General features: G+C 47.4%; 1 protein-coding gene across 2 annotated transcripts in view; it reads right to left on the bottom strand.

Annotated features, from left to right (window-relative positions):
• Positions 1 to 15,898, bottom strand: part of SLC38A10 (solute carrier family 38 member 10) — a 76,357-nt gene that overhangs the window by 30,648 nt on the left and 29,811 nt on the right. For both annotated transcript variants that reach the window (XM_066586954.1, XM_066586955.1), the window contains exons 7-9: positions 10,154 to 10,256; positions 6,100 to 6,285; positions 2,484 to 2,595 (exon numbers count right to left, since the gene is read on the bottom strand). In XM_066586954.1, coding sequence (XP_066443051.1) covers positions 2,484 to 2,595; positions 6,100 to 6,285; positions 10,154 to 10,256 — 401 coding nt within the window. The remainder of the gene's footprint in view (positions 1 to 2,483; positions 2,596 to 6,099; positions 6,286 to 10,153; positions 10,257 to 15,898) is intronic.

Raw genomic sequence — 15,898 nt, 5'->3', positions numbered from 1 at the left:
CATAGTGACCCTAGTAGTTATAGTACCCCAATAGTGACCTCAGTAGTAAGCGGCCCTTATATACGTAGCCCCAGTAGTACGTGTCCCCTATACTGGCCCCAGTAGTAATTAATTAGTGACCTCCATAGTAGTCTTAGTAGTAATATCGACCTCGCTATTGGGGGGGGGGGGGGGAAGTTGAGGTCAGACTGCACAGCCGCCACCGGACCAGACTGCAGACTGTGTGAGCAGCATGCTGTATGGCCCACGGGCCACATAAATTGAGGTAGCTGCTGGATTCGGCATGCAGGCCCTGTGTTTCACATGTGGGGTGTAGAAGATATGGACAAAACTGAAGCTTACTTATTTGCAACTTGTCTTTGATGCAATACTTGGAGAACGGTGCCTCGTGGGTATTGTTTATTGACAGGACACTGGACCAACTTAATGTTGGGTGCAAGAAGGACTAAGCCATCAGACTAAGCCATCGACTACTATAGCGGAAGAGACTGGAGACTCACATAATGGGTGTGATACGATTTCACACTGACTAGCTGCCCCAAGACACAAGTTGAAGGTCTATGAAGGCCACCTAAAACAAGACTAAGTGTATGATTAATGTAAAACATTGGGTCAATGAGGATGAGGACAGCTCCGCAGGCATGAATGATATAGACTCACACACAGTGCAATTTTTCTGCCACAGATCTCAAAAATCCACAAATGATTACGCAACAGAATCCACATCTGCTAAATATGGATTTTACTGCGGATTCACCACAGATTCCACCCTAGACATTAAGGGAATAAATTCTGTGAAAATCCACAAAAAAGTTAACATGCTACAAATTTTAAATTCTGCTTATCCTATAATGGTAAAGTTTGAAGGTATCTCCAGGGTCATCAGGTCCAACCCCCCGCTCAGTGCAGGATTCACTAAATCATCCCAGGCAGATGTCTGTCCAGCCTCTGAAGACTTCCGATAAAGGAGAACTCACCACCTCCTGTGGCAACCTGTTCCACTCATTGATCACCCTCACAATCAGAAAGTTTTTTTAGTGCTTAGTTGTTTCAAAATCAGTGTGAAGTTTTACACAGCACATGGATAAGATTTCCTAAATGTTTATACACGTACATTGTACTGTATTACATTGCAAATTTTGCTAGCAAAAATTTGTGAGCAAAATCCGCCATGTGTCAATTTGGCACAGATGGGCAGAAGGTTGAAAAAGTCTTGTCATCTTAACAAAATGTTCCACTGGTAAAAACACGAATAACCAATCGTTTATCAAGCATAGATCATCCAGTGTTTAGTGCTAGAGGGAGCTAGTGTTACGGTTAAAAATTCCTCTTTGCAGGTGATCTCCATAGACATCCTGGCAGATCTATGCACAGATGGTGCTCCCTGGGTTTAGCTGGTCATACAGTAGTGCTTCTACACAGCCAAGGGGTTGAAACAGGCTGAACTAGATGGACGCTGTCTTCATTCAGCCTAACATACTATGTTACTATGTTAAAGGGGTTGTCCCGCGCCGAAACGGGTTTTTTTTTTTTTCAATAGCCCCCCCGTTCGGCGCGAGACAAACCCGATGCAGGGGTTAAAAAAAAACCAAAAAACGGATAGTGCTTACCTGAATCCCGGCGCTCCGGTGACTTCTTACTTACCTTGAGAAGATGGCCGCCGGGATCTTCACCCTCGGTGGACCGCAGGTCTTCTGTGCGGTCCATTGCCGATTCCAGCCTCCTGATTGGCTGGAATCGGCACGTGGCGGGGCGGAGCTACGAGGAGCCGCTCTCCGGCACGAGCGGCCTCATTCAGAAAAGAAGAAGACCGGACTGCGCAAGCGCGTCTAATCGGGCGATTAGACGCTGAAAATTAGACGGCACCATGGAGACGAGGACGCTAGCAACGGAGCAGGTAAGTGAAAAACTTTTGTATGGCTCATAATTAATGCACAATGTACATTACAAAGTGCATTAATATGGCCATACAGAAGTGTATAACCCCACTTTGTTTCGCGGGACAACCCCTTTAAGGAAATAAGAACACAACTTTTACAGTACGTGGATTGCTTGGTCCCCGTTCCCAGCTAAGTGTTTGTGACATCACTTTCTATTAAAGTGAATGGAAGATGCAGAAACAGTTGAGTGCACCCCATCCTTGTGATCAACGGGAGCCCCAGTGGAACACCACGATAAACTTTTATAAGATATCCAGTTGATACACCATAATAGTCAATGATGGGAAGATCTCTTTAAACACAGCAAAATCTTAAGTATCTTCTAAAATCCGCCATACATCAGAAACCTTATGGACCCGCACAGTTGGCAGCGTACGAGGAAGTGCATTTTTCCATAATACTATTTGAACACAATGGACTCCTCTAGTGTTTCAGCGAGAGACGCAGCAAGTAATCAGCACCGAGTGAGACCTTGTCAATACTACCAGACATACGGCTGCTCTAACCCCGGCCTTTTAGATTAAGAACAGGTCTGTGAATTACCATTTGGTATCATAATTCCACCGATCATGGTGCCAAACACAACAACTAAGGTCAGGGCTTTGAAGCGTAAGGGCGGCATGTATCCTCCAGCAGAGAAGGTGCCATCTTTTTGCTGTAGGAGATAAAAAAAAAAATACTTTTAGACACAAGTATGATAATTCTCCCTGTTATCAGCCATTTCCAAATCTGTTGGTATAACCTAGGGCTACACAGACCACGGTGAAACTGTGCAGCGTACTTGATATGCAAAGTGACTGCAGGGAATCCAGTGGGGTCTTACAACTATTGAGGGTTGCCCGTATGCATTTAGGACAAGGCTAGCAAGCCATAAAGCTCCAGGTAGCTCTAGGAATATTCCCATAGTGACTTAGATGAGACCTTCCAGGACAACAGGGGTCACCGACCCCCATTTCACAAGGCAATATAGCCATCAGGGGCCACTTCTCATCACGTAGAGTTCAGGCCTTTCCAAAGCCCCAACAGACTCCAATTGGGAGAGCTGTGCAAAAATATGCCAGCAGTCTACGGAAGCCCCTGTAGCTGGAAGCCATATTGCATCGGCAAATGGGGATCAGTTCTACTGGTAGGTGGACCTCGGCTTATCAGGCATTCATGCATATGCTGGGTATTTAAGGGGTTTTTCGAAGACAGCCTAGCAATATGCCATCGATGCAGGCTCAGAATGCAGCAAGCCACTGCAAAGCTTCCCTTACCTCCATGCCTAGAATGACACAGCCTCACTATTAAAGGGGTTGTCCCGCACCGAAACGGGTTTTTTTTTTTTCAATAGCCCCCCCGTTCGGCGCGAGACAAACCCGATGCAGGGGTTTAAAAAAAAACAAAAACGGACAGTGCTTACCTGAATCCCCGCGCTCCGGTGACTTCTTACTTACCTTGCGAAGATGGCCGCCGGGATCTTCACCCACGGTGGACCGCAGGTCTTCTCCCATGGTGCACCGTGGGCTCTGTGCGTTCCATTGCCGATTCCAGCCTCCTGATTGGCTGGAATCGGCACACATGACGGGGCGGAGCTACACGGAGCCGCTCTCCGGCACGAGCGGCCCCATTCAGAAGGGAGAAGACCGGACTGCGCAAGCGCGTCTAATCGGGCGATTACACGCTGAAATTAGAAGGAGCCATGAAGACGAGGACGCTAGCAACGGAACAGGTAAGTGAATAACTTCTGTATGGCTCATAATTAATGCACAATGTACATTACAAAGTGCATTAATATGGCCATACAGAAGTGTATACCCCCACTTGCTTTCGCGGGACAACCCCTTTAACCAAGTGCACAACCTCAGTTAAAGGGCAACCATCACCTTGTACACGGTGTGTGATCTGCAGGAAGCAGGTTATAGAGTACAAGAAGCTGAGTAGAATAATATATCGTTTTGTGGGAGAAGTATGTATAACTTTATTCATTAAACTCTCTCTGCATATTCTGGGCTCATGAGTCCGGTGGGTGGTCTTATCACTGACCGCCAGGCTTCTGTGTGACTGTGCTCATTCACTGATAGGACCGTTCACTGGCGCTCTAAGCCCAGAATGAGCAGAGATTTAAAGAGACTCCGTCACCATTTTGTGCACCCCGTACTGAGAGCAGGAGCTTGTCACACTGACTGCATCGATATGTCTGCTCTGTGGATCTGTGCAGTAGTTGTCTTTTATGAGTAGCAGTAAATGCATAGAGGACTACTTAAAAGTAGTCCTGCATATTCCTGAGCTGGAGCCAAGCCACGCCCACCCCACCCTCCAGCCAATGATTCATCTTTCTCTCTATGCACAACAGGCAGACAGCAGTCAACCATTGGCTGGATGGCGGGGTGGGTGGAGCTAGCCTGCAGCTCATGAATATCCAGGACTACTATAAGTAGTCCTCTATGCATATGCTGGTATAGGCAAGTTTCTCCCAAACTACTACACAGATCATTGTATCAATCTACTCATCTTCTCTTTCTCTATACCATGCTGAGCACAGATAGGATTGCATGTACAAGCTTCTGCAAAAGTGAATACAGCAGTATACATTTTGCTTTTCGGTAGAAGAATGCCAAAAGGAGCTATTGAGTTTTGCTTAGAACTTGGTAGGGGTCTTCGATGCCAAACATTGACAACATAATTAAATACTATTGACGTTAGTCATTGGAATACTCCCTTAAAGGGGTTTATGAGAATTAACTTATCATCTACCCATGGAATAGGTGATAAGAGTCTGATCGATATGGGGGGGGGGGGGGGGTCTCACAGCTGAGACCCCCACGAATCCCAAGATCAGAGGACTTGTGTCTCCCTCTTATCACTGCTTGGATACTTCTCCCACCCATAGTGATGTGAGATGGAATGAAGCAATGGCCATGCATGCATAGCTGCCACTCCATTCATTTTACTTGGAGTGCTTGTACTCAGCTATCTCCGACAGTCCCATTGAATGGAATGGCAGCACGCATACATGGCTATCGCTCTGTTCAATCTCCTCTTCACTACTTGGGGGTGCTGTAGGCTTGCAGTGTGGAGAGGTGGACATAGATCCCCTGTTTTTAGGATCACGAGGGTCTTAAAAAAGGGGTTGTCTCGAGGAAGCAGTGAAATTTTTTTTTTGCCCAGTCCCCCTTATTAAGCATACACTACTAAGCCCCCCTGTAAATGACTTTTCTAGCTGGTTTGTACTTACAGTTCCAGCGTTTCAGCAACTTATAAAAAGTTTCCCCAAGATGGCCGCCGGCTCTTTTCCCGTCGCTTGCTGTAGCCCGACGTGCGCGCTCCCGAGACGCTACCAGCTGTGTCTCCCTGACAACCAGACGCCCCACAGCCGCTGACCGGACCCCAGGATTGAACGCGGCCGACCAGTCACCCACCGCCAGGCAGCAGGTAACCGGCGCTACGCCCCCGGCTCCCCAGCGCTACGCCCCCGGCTCCCCAGCGCTACGCCCCCGGCTCCCCAGCGCTAGGCTCCGGGGCCACAGCGGCAGTCCGTCACCCCCGTCAGTCCGTCACCCATCACTTACCTGGGCGGCTGGGCGGCTCGGGTGGGCAGCTGGGCGGCTCGGCACCTTCCTCTAAGAGAGGATGGTAGCAGAATGGCCGCTCCAGCGCGCTCCCGAGAAGATACAGCTCGTCTGCGCATGCGCAGAAGAGCTGTAGCGGCGAGCACACTGAAGCGGCTCGTGCTCAGAGCAGAAGAGCGGACTGCGCAAGCGCGTCTAAAAAAGCAAGCCGCCAGCGAATTTAGACGGAACCATGGAGACGAGGACGCTAGCAACGGAGCAGGTAAGTGAATAACTTCTGTATGGCTCATATTTAATGCACGATGTATATTACAAAGTGCATTAATATGGCCATACGGAAGTGTATACCCCCACTTGCTGCCGCGGGACAACCCCTTTAATGGTGAGACCCGGACAGATCAGACTCATCACCTATCCTGTGCATAGGCGATAAACGTTAATTCTGGTACAACTCCTTTTATGGGTCAAAAAAACCATTAACCCAGAATTACGTTTACTCCGAATATGCCGAATAATTGGAGTTTTTCTGCAGTATGAACGTTTCTTGTGAAGATTGCGTCATGGTCCCGGTTGCACCTATTGGGAGTCGCACCATGTGTCGTACTCACCTGTTGTTGCTCAAACAGCAGTGTGTTCAGGGCTTGTCTGCAAGGCAGGATCATCATTGGAAAGCCAACAGCCACAGACATCATGAACCCCACCCGGATCATCTCCGTCACCAGGTTTGAGGGAAAGTTCACCAGTACGTTACCGGCAATGGCGTCCGTAAAACTGACATAGCCAAAGAAACCAACCTGAGATCAACAGTAAAGGGCATTAGTAGAAGGCAGCTTTTATTTACTACACCGCAAAATCACAGCCTTCAGATTAAATATACACCTATTTCATGTACATCTTGTAGTATTACAACACTGACTGTAGAGGGCACTGTTGCTATTGTAGGAGCACATGGTTATGAAATTATTAGAGATGAGCGAGCGTACTCGTCCGCGCTTGATGCTCGTTCGAGTATTAGCGTGTTCGAGATGCTCGTTACTAGAGGCGAGTACCACGCGATGTTCGAGTTACTTTCACTTTCATCTCTGAGACGTTAGCGTGCTTTTCTGGCCAATAGAAAGACAAGGAAGGCATTACAACGTCCCCCTGCGAACTTCAAGCCCTATACCACCTCCCTGCAGTGAGTGGCTGGCGAGATCAGGTGTCACCCGAGTATATAAATCGGCCCCTCCCGCGGCTCGCCACAGATGCGTTCTGACAGAGATCAGGGAAAGTGCTGCTGATGCTGGAGCTGCTATGGGGAGAGTGTTAGGAGTGATTTTAGGCTTCAAGAACCCCAACGGTCCTTCTTAGGGCCACATCTGACCGTGTGCAGTACTGTTGAGGCTGCTTTTAGCAGTTTTGCAAATTTTTTTTTTTTTTGTATATCGGGCGTGCAGACCATAGCGTCCTCAGTCTGCAGTCATTTTACTGAGTATAGGGGCAGTACTGGTGAGGCAGGGACAGTGGTACAGCGAAAGAGATATACTGGCTATATAGGCAGTGGGCTTTTTCAAAAAAATTGGAAAAAAAAAAAATCTTTAGGCTGCCTGTGACCGTGTTCAGTTTACTGCGTGTCTGCTGGGGGTGGTAGTCGCTCATTAATACCCAGCTATGGGTTACTGCAGCCTTGCGCATAATTTTTTCTGGCTGCACTGTGCTTTCAATAACCACAGTCATCCTCCAACAGGGAAATCCATATACAGGCTATATAGGCAGTGGTCTTTTTCCCAAAAATTGGAAAAAAAATACTATATTTGGGCTGCCTGTGACCGTCGTCAGTTTACTGCGTGTCTGCTGGGGGTAGTAGTCGCTCATTATTACCCAGCTAAGCGTTACAGCAGGCTTGCGCATAATTGTTTCCTGGCTCTGCTGTGTCTGTTACATGATCGCCGTCATCCCGCCAGAGGGAAAGAGTATACATATATACGCTGCATACGGTGTCTGTCTGGTTTTTCACCTCACCATTTTAAAAAATTGAAGCAAAATACTTAAGGCCTACCACTGGCCTTTGGCCACTTGACTGGTTCTGCCCTGTGAATTCCAGTAGCTCAGTCATACGCACCTAGGTCTGACTACAGGCTTGCGCATAATTGTTTCCTGGCTCTGCTGTGTCCGTTACATGCTCCCCCTATACTACTGCTAGTGATATGTTACTGTGGCCTGTCTAGACTGCTACTACTACTGAAATGGAACTAATACTGTGCTCCCCCTATACTGCTGCTAGTGATAGGTTACTGGGGCCTGTCCCTAATGCTACCGCTGAAATGGAACGAATACTGTGCTCCCCCTATACTGCTGCTAGTGATATGTTACTGGGGCCTGTCTAGACTGCTACTACTACTGAAATGGAACTAATACTGTGCTCCCCCTATACTGCTGCTAGTGATATGTTACTGGGGCCTGTCCAGACTGCTACTACTACTGAAATGGAACTAATACTGTACTCCCCCTATACTGCTGCTAGTGATATGTTACTGGGGCCTGTCCAGACTGCTACTACTACTGAAATGGAACTAATACTGTGCTCCCCCTATACTGCTGCTAGTGATATGTTACTGGGGCCTGTCTAGACTGCTACTACTACTGAAATGGAACTAATACTGTGCTCCCCCTATACTGCTGCTAGTGATATGTTACTGGGGCCTGTCCAGACTGCTACTACTACTGAAATGGAACTAATACTGTACTCCCCCTATACTGCTGCTAGTGATATGTTACTGGGGCCTGTCCAGACTGCTACTACTACTGAAATGGAACTAATACTGTGCTCCCCCTATACTGCTGCTAGTGATATGTTACTGGGGCCTGTCTAGACTGCTACTACTACTGAAATGGAACTAATACTGTGCTCCCCCTATACTGCTGCTAGTGATATGTTACTGGGGCCTGTCCAGACTGCTACTACTACTGAAATGGAACTAATACTGTGCTCCCCCTATACTGCTGCTAGTGATATGTTACTGGGGCCTGTCCAGACTGCTACTACTACTGAAATGGAACTAATACTGTGCTCCCCCTATACTGCTGCTTTGGAATTGTTACTGGGGCCTGTCTTGACTGCTACTATTACTGAAATGGGCGGTTGGGCAGCATGTTACCCAGGAGAAGTGGCAGCGGAGTGTCATGCAGGCAGTGATTGTGCTTTGTTGGAGGTAGTGTGGTGCTTAGCTAAGGTATGCATTGCTAATGAGGGCTTTTCAGAAGTAAAAATTGTTGGGGGGGGGGGCACTCTTGCCGGTATTGTGGCTTAATAGTGGGACCTGGGAACTTGAGATGCAGCCCAACATGTAGCCCCTCGCCTGCCCTATCCGTTGCTGTGTCGTTCCCATCACTTTCTTGAATTTCCCAGATTTTCACAAATGAAAACCTTAGCGGAGCATAGGTTCCATACAAAAATGCTCGAGTCCCCCATTGACTTCAATGGGGTTCGTTACTCGAAACGAACCCTCGAGCATCGCGGGAAGTTCGACTCGAGTAACGAGCACCCGAGCATTTTGGTGCTCGCTCATCTCTAGAAATTATGTCTTTTTAATAGGTTATACTCAATAGTGATGTCAATGACACAATGTAGGTTTGCCCATTTTTTTGGGACTGTCTGGGTAAATGTGACTAAGGACTGGAAATTGCTACCACATGGATAGGACACTCACTACAAGCCAGCATAACCTTTCATTTGATTGGAAATCATGTTAGTTACAATGGTTACATGTTCCTACAGAATGTCCCGAACCGGCCCCTATAAGGCCCGACAGCATTCCCAAAAATTTTATTACAGGGTTAGGAAGAACAACCTTGGCTAACGATGGCAAAAACATAAAAGATTATTGTCCTGCCAATCTTCATTAACTCCCCCAACACCTGTGTAAGTAGGCAAGTTATTTCAATAGGGCAAATGAGATAAGTGCATGCCAAATATGCTGCTTATCTTGGGGAAAACTATTTCAGAAAAAAAGCGATGCCGCAGCAGCTCTTTGTCAGACCCCAACCGTCATAAATGTTATTTATTCTTGTTTAGTGCCGTTATGGCTGTGAGGATACCAAAAATAGGTTTTAACGCATTCTTTATTCCTCTTTATTCTACCAGTTTTCTTCACTTAGGCTAGGTGTACGCTCGCCGCGAGCGCATGTTGCGCCATAGGGGCTTGGGTGCAACTGGCATCGGCCAGCAGTTTGTATGATTGTGTAATCTGATTTACACGGAGGCAGCACAGCTACATGCATTGGCGTGTCCTATTTCTCGTCCATGAAACGGGTGGGAATAGGACTTGTCAGGAGTGTGAAAAAAACCCCATCAGTGTGCATTACCTCATAGGCCTATAAGGGGCGGTGTGGAGTCCTTGGATTAACACAGACAGCACACGGCCCCAAATACACTAGTAAGCGGGAGGCCTTACTGCCAGTACACATGAAGTTAGAGCAAGTATGCCCTATCAACAGGAAAGATGTTCAGACAACCTTGTATTTTCCCCCCATCACCTTGCTTCATCAGATCTACGCTGGTAGTGGAACGAACGCTAATGACGCTGAAGAATGTGAAGACGCAAGCTCCATACGCAGACACGTACCATGTTGAGGAGTATGGCGGCACCATCATAGGCTGGCACATCACTCCGCAGAACTTACCAAGACATAGAATCCAGTTACAGCATTCAGGGATGAAGCAAAGATGGAGCTCATGGTTTTGACAGAAGGTTCGTCTAGGCTGTCATACGTGGGAAGGACCTGTCTATGGAAACAAACAGAAAGCGATTTATTAGAAGCTTCCAAAAACAATGACACACAGGATGATCTGATGCTTCTAACAGTGCAGGCTGAGCCTTCAAAATGGCGATGGGCGGCAACTGTATAATTCACAGAAATGGTTACAACAATAAGACAATGCGATCGCATATGAATTTTTAATTTTTTTTACCTTCTATTTATTAATATCCTTCCCTCCCATTCCCCCCGTGCTGCGTTCTACGGTCCGTCCTACGCATCGATGAAACTGATTTTTCCCATTTTCTGGGCTGAACAGTCACATCTGACAGCCTCGCTGCTATGAATCACTTAGGGTGCGTTCACACGAACGTATATCAGCTCGGTTTTCACGCCGAGCCGATATACGTTGTCCTCATGTGCAGGGGGGGAGGCTGGAAGAGCCCAGGAGCAGAAACTCACCTCCCGCCCCCTCTCCACCCCTCTGCACTATTTGCAATGGGGAGAGGCGGAACGGGGGCGGGGCTAATTCCCGGCACTTAGCCCCGCCCCCGTTTCGCCTCCTCTCATTGCAAATAGTGCAGAGGGGCGGAGAGGAGGCAGAGAGGGGGCGGGAGCTCAGTTCCTGCTCCTGGGCTCTTCCAGCCTCCCCCCCCTGCACATGAGGACAACGTATATCGGCTCGGCGTGAAAACCGAGCCGATATACGTTCGTGTGAACGCAGCCTTACAGCTTCTGGTTTACATGGGATCATGTCCCTAGCAACTAGTCTGCCACTGAACTGAAGGTAGAAAATGGGGCAAGGAGGCTTGGCATGCCTTGAAAGATTGTCCCTTTTATGTGCCCTATTAACCCCTTATGGACCAAGCACCGTAAATTTACGGTGCTTGGTCTTGGGCTTTAATCCCGCCTGATTGCAGAAATACAGTGCGGGTTTAAAAGCCTCTGCTGCTGCAATCAAGCAGGAGCAGGTCGGGTTGTCAGAGGTTACTCACAGCGGAGAACCCGGAGGAGAAGGGAGAAGCGTTTTTTAACCCCTTCTGCCTTCTCCTTTCCCTGGTACACAGCGATCAATGAGCGCTATGTACTAAAAAGTGGAAGTGTTTCTCCCACTATGTGAGCCGGTGGTCACGTGACTGCCGGGATCCCCTAGCACAGCAGAGCTGCAGGGCCTGAACTATGATCATTCAATTACCTGTTTGTTTGCTCTTGTCACCGAATCCCCATAATTATCATGATGGTCCACAGGATGCCTAATATCTACTTCTCGCACTGTCAGGCAATCAGAAGAAAGGGACTACACATATACATTAGACTCTGGCTTTGATTGGGCCGTGCCCTTGTGTGGTTAAAGGGGTTGTCTTGCGGCAGCAAGTGGGGTTATACACTTCTGTATGGCCATATTAATGCACTTTGTAATATACATCGTGCATTAAATATGAGCCAGACAGAAGTTATTCACTTACCTGCTGCGTTGCTAGCGTCCCCGTCGCCATGGATCCGTCTAAATTCGCTGTCTTCTGGCGTTTTTAGACGCGCTTGCGCAGTCCGGTCTTCTGCCTTGTGAATGGGGCCGCTCGTGCCGGAGAGCTGGTCCCGCGTCGTCATCGTAGCTCCGCCCCGTCACGTGTGCCGATTCCAGCCAATCAGGAGGCTGGAATCGGCAATGGACCGCACAGAGCCCACGGTGCACCATGGGAGAAGACCCGCGGTGCATCGTGGGTGAAGATCCCGGTGGCCATCTTGGAGAAGGAAGAAAGAAGTCGCAGAGCGGGGATTCGGGTAAGTAATATATACATTTTTTTTTAACCCATGCATCGGGTTTGTCTCGCGCCGAACGGGGGGGGCCTATTGAAAAAAAAAAAAAACCCGTTTCGGCGCGAGACAACCCCTTTAAGTTTAATTGTTCAATAATGATTAAACCGTATACTCTAGATGACTGGGGAAGGTAATGGCAAACCACTCCGCAAAAACAGTCGGCCAAGAAAACGTCACGATGGGATGTCGCCCGAAGAGTCAGTCATGACTCGGTGCTTTACCTTACCTTTACCTTGCTATAGATACTATGGTAGACTGGATGTAGCAGTAGTACTACTTAATCATTGAGTTCTGCAAGTTTTTAATGGACTGTCAATTTATCCCCATTTTCAATACCTCTGCTTGCTTCCAAAGATGGGAAGTATTACTTGCTTACATCCAGAGACTGAAGGCTTTGTCAAATATTAGCTATGTACAGGGTAAGCGTTAGCAATAATGGCATCCAGGTATATGAGCCAAGTAGCCTGCACTCCAGACTGACACATTTTACCTGCACTGACACATTGCGGCTTATTCACTATTGAAATCTCAACTGTTTTCTAGCACATATTGCACCAGAAAACTGGTGTCACAGTCTCTAATTATCAGCGGCAGCTGAAGAGGAGCTATGGAGTGAGGTAAAGTACTTCCTGGTGGGGTTGATGGTCCTAATAATCAGTTACATTGCATCAATATGGAAGCGGTCAGAAGGGTCTGGCGCTGCCGGACCCTCTTGACACCAGATGAAAAGGATACACATTGTTTTAGCAAGTTTTGTTTCCTGTTAAAAAATGTGTCTTTTAGTCTGTGAAATACAGTATTTAGCTCACAAAGGATTGTTTAGACTGGATACAACTGTAACCAACCATAAACTGTAAGAAACATTACTCTTTTTTTAGCCTTTGGATGCATTTCTAAGCAGAAATCTTGAAAATGGTGAGAAATTGACACACAATCTGTTGGAAAGTTGCAGAACTTTTCTTTATATGGTAATGGAAATCCCCTGCAGCCTAGATGTAGCTGTGTCCCCTGTGACTGCTAACAATCCCTCTGTAGCACAGCATTCATTCCATGCTCCCTCCTCGCCTCCTGAGATTTAAAGAGACTGTGCAATGTTAACATTTCATTATCAAAGTGTGAGAAAATGTACGAGCTGCCACTGGATGCGAGAGGCCAGGGTAGGCGTTGACAGATGACGGGAAGGCTTGATCAGACACCATGGCTGTGCTGGGAAGAAGAATGAGCAGCTACACAAGGCCAGGCAGCAAAGTGGCACCAAAGGTTACAGACTCTGCACCCCCCATAAAGGTAACGTTTCTACAAACAGTACCTGTACATAACGGGATAAATACCCAGAGTCAATTATGGCTTAATACTACATCGCTTCCATCACGGAGCAATGCACAGTAACATTCCTCTAATCCTGCATCGATGGGATTTGCCAAATCAAATATTCTGGATTATTGGACAGTCATAGAAAAATGGTATGAATAAGACGGTAAGAAAAAGAGGAATGTGCCCCCTTTACTTGGACTAGCCACTTAGCAATGACCAGTTTGTGAGACCCCCCCACTCGGTGAATAACTGATCATCACCACAGGCAAAATGAATCATTGCAAGGCGCCCATCGAAAGGAGTGGGACGCCTATAAAATGCATGAACAAGTCAGGTTTCCCAGAACGTAAGACATATCTGGCAGCAGCTCTTCATGATGACTTGTAGTCCGGGATTACAATTGGTTGACTCTTCATGTGGCCTAACAGCGTATACAGGGCAGAAAACCCAGGACGGTCGGGAATCCCTATTATTGTTTGTAGCAGTCAGAGTCATCTGGTTTGTATATTATAACTGGGAAAGCTGGGTAGCAACTAACATGCCATAAAGAGGCATACAAAGAGTCTAACATTGACTTGCAGGAATGCTGCCTTCCAATAGTTGGCGCTGCAGAGGTATTGTTCCATCTCCCTTATTTGCCATTAAAAGGAACGCTCTGGGGGGGAAAAAAACACTACAGTACTTGTTATAGCTAGTGCAGGGCTGAAAGGGGCAGTGCATGACAGATGGAATCCACTGCCCCCTCGGATTGGGTGGTCACCCAGCTTTCCCAAATATCTGAATGGCCTATATCTACTCTGTTATATGTCACTGCAGCGGGTAGAGGCAAATGTAATAGTCAGGAGATGAAAAAAGCTAACTATTAGGGTAGGGCTAGACTGTAACTTTGTACATAAAGTTTCAGAAAAGTTGTGCAACTGTTTCAAAGCTGCGATTTAGCTGTCAAAAAACAAATCAACAGGCGACAGCGAGTCCCACCCAACGTGCACTGCAGTCTACGATGGCAGCGCATGCAACTTGCAATCCACAAGTTTTGACATTTTTTAAATTTTATTTGCAACTTTTGTGCCACCGCCCATTAGGCAGCAATGTGACCCCATCGACAATCACTAATGTCATAATTTGGCATTGCCATCCTCAAGTCACGTGACCCAATTCACCATGTAGCAAAAAGCCTTATGTGACCTGTAAAGAAATAATGCTAATCACCCAACTTTTCCAGACACCTGATCATGTCCCGATTACTTATGGTGGAATGGATCCAGCCTTAGCAGATACAAGGGAGTTGAAGTTGAGCTCTACAGTTTCCAAGTCCGGACAATCAGTATATACATCTGCTTACAGTTCTGATAGGATACCCTGCAGTTATATGGGTTATATGTATCTAATGGTACACATATCAGAGGGGGGAGGAGAAAAAAAAAAAAGAAGAGAGATAGGCTGACATTTCATTGTCACCTCCTTTCACAAAAGCTGCCCGCTAAATGAGGGCTGTCAGCGGGACTTCCAGCACTGCAAACACTTCGTGAAGGTGCTGAGAGACATACGGCATCTGCCAACCCCCCATCGTAAAGCCCTGATCCCTTTACAATCAAACCCCGGCAACAGGATGAAGTTCTACAAGCCTGGCCATAAAACCTTATCCCAGTGACACCAAACTGGAAGAACACTCAGGGCTGTGCCACCAGGGTACCCCATAAAGCTATCACTTTGAAGAACTTTCTAATCGTTCTATGGCCTCGGAACATGGGCCTTACTGTTCCGAACTCCAAGCAGTCATGTGTGACAGACGCCCTCAAACCTCTCCCTAAAAGCCTGTGACTAACATCAAATTATAGGCATGAATCACCCCGGCGCCATAATACATTGTACCCTCACACCCTTTAAAGGGGCTGGCCCAAAAACAGTAATCACCTACCCGCAGGATCACCCACTGGGGGGGGGAATCTATCCACTAAGACCCCCATGATTATGTGCATGGGAATCCCAAGTCACTGGTCTTAACGGAACATTGGTGACACAAGAAACTGCTGCTCCATTCACTGTGTATGAGGAGATCGCCATCAGCCATCTCTACCAGGTTTGTCGGCAATGAATGGAGCAATAGGGGGCATGCGTGACTTCTGAGCACAGCACAAGCGATCACACATCTATCACCTACCTTCTGGACAGATAAGTATTGTTTGTGGGTCAACCCCTTTAAATGGACAAAAATGTGTTATATATTTGTATAGTATGGTTGCCTGTATTTAGGTTATGTTGGTATTAACGTTATGCTCCTCCGAAACAACTCTTACATGCCTGCACACCCTCTTAAAGGGGTTGTCCCGCGCCGAAACTGGTTTTTTGTTTTTTTTTTCAAACCCCCCCCCCCCCGTTCGGCGCAAGACAACCCCGATGCAGGGGTTAAAAAAGAACACCGGACAGCGCTTACCTGAATCCCCGCGCTCCGGTGACTTCTTACTTACCTGCTGAAGATGGCCGCCGGGATCCTCTCCCTCGGTGGACCGCAGGTCTTCTGTGCGGTCCATTGCCGAT

This window comes from Eleutherodactylus coqui, chromosome 13 (assembly GCF_035609145.1).
Source record: "Eleutherodactylus coqui strain aEleCoq1 chromosome 13, aEleCoq1.hap1, whole genome shotgun sequence".
Classification (NCBI taxonomy): Eukaryota; Metazoa; Chordata; class Amphibia; order Anura; family Eleutherodactylidae; genus Eleutherodactylus; species Eleutherodactylus coqui.
The sequence above is the reverse complement of the archived record's forward strand: the minus strand, read 5'-3'. Positions and strand labels throughout refer to the sequence as shown.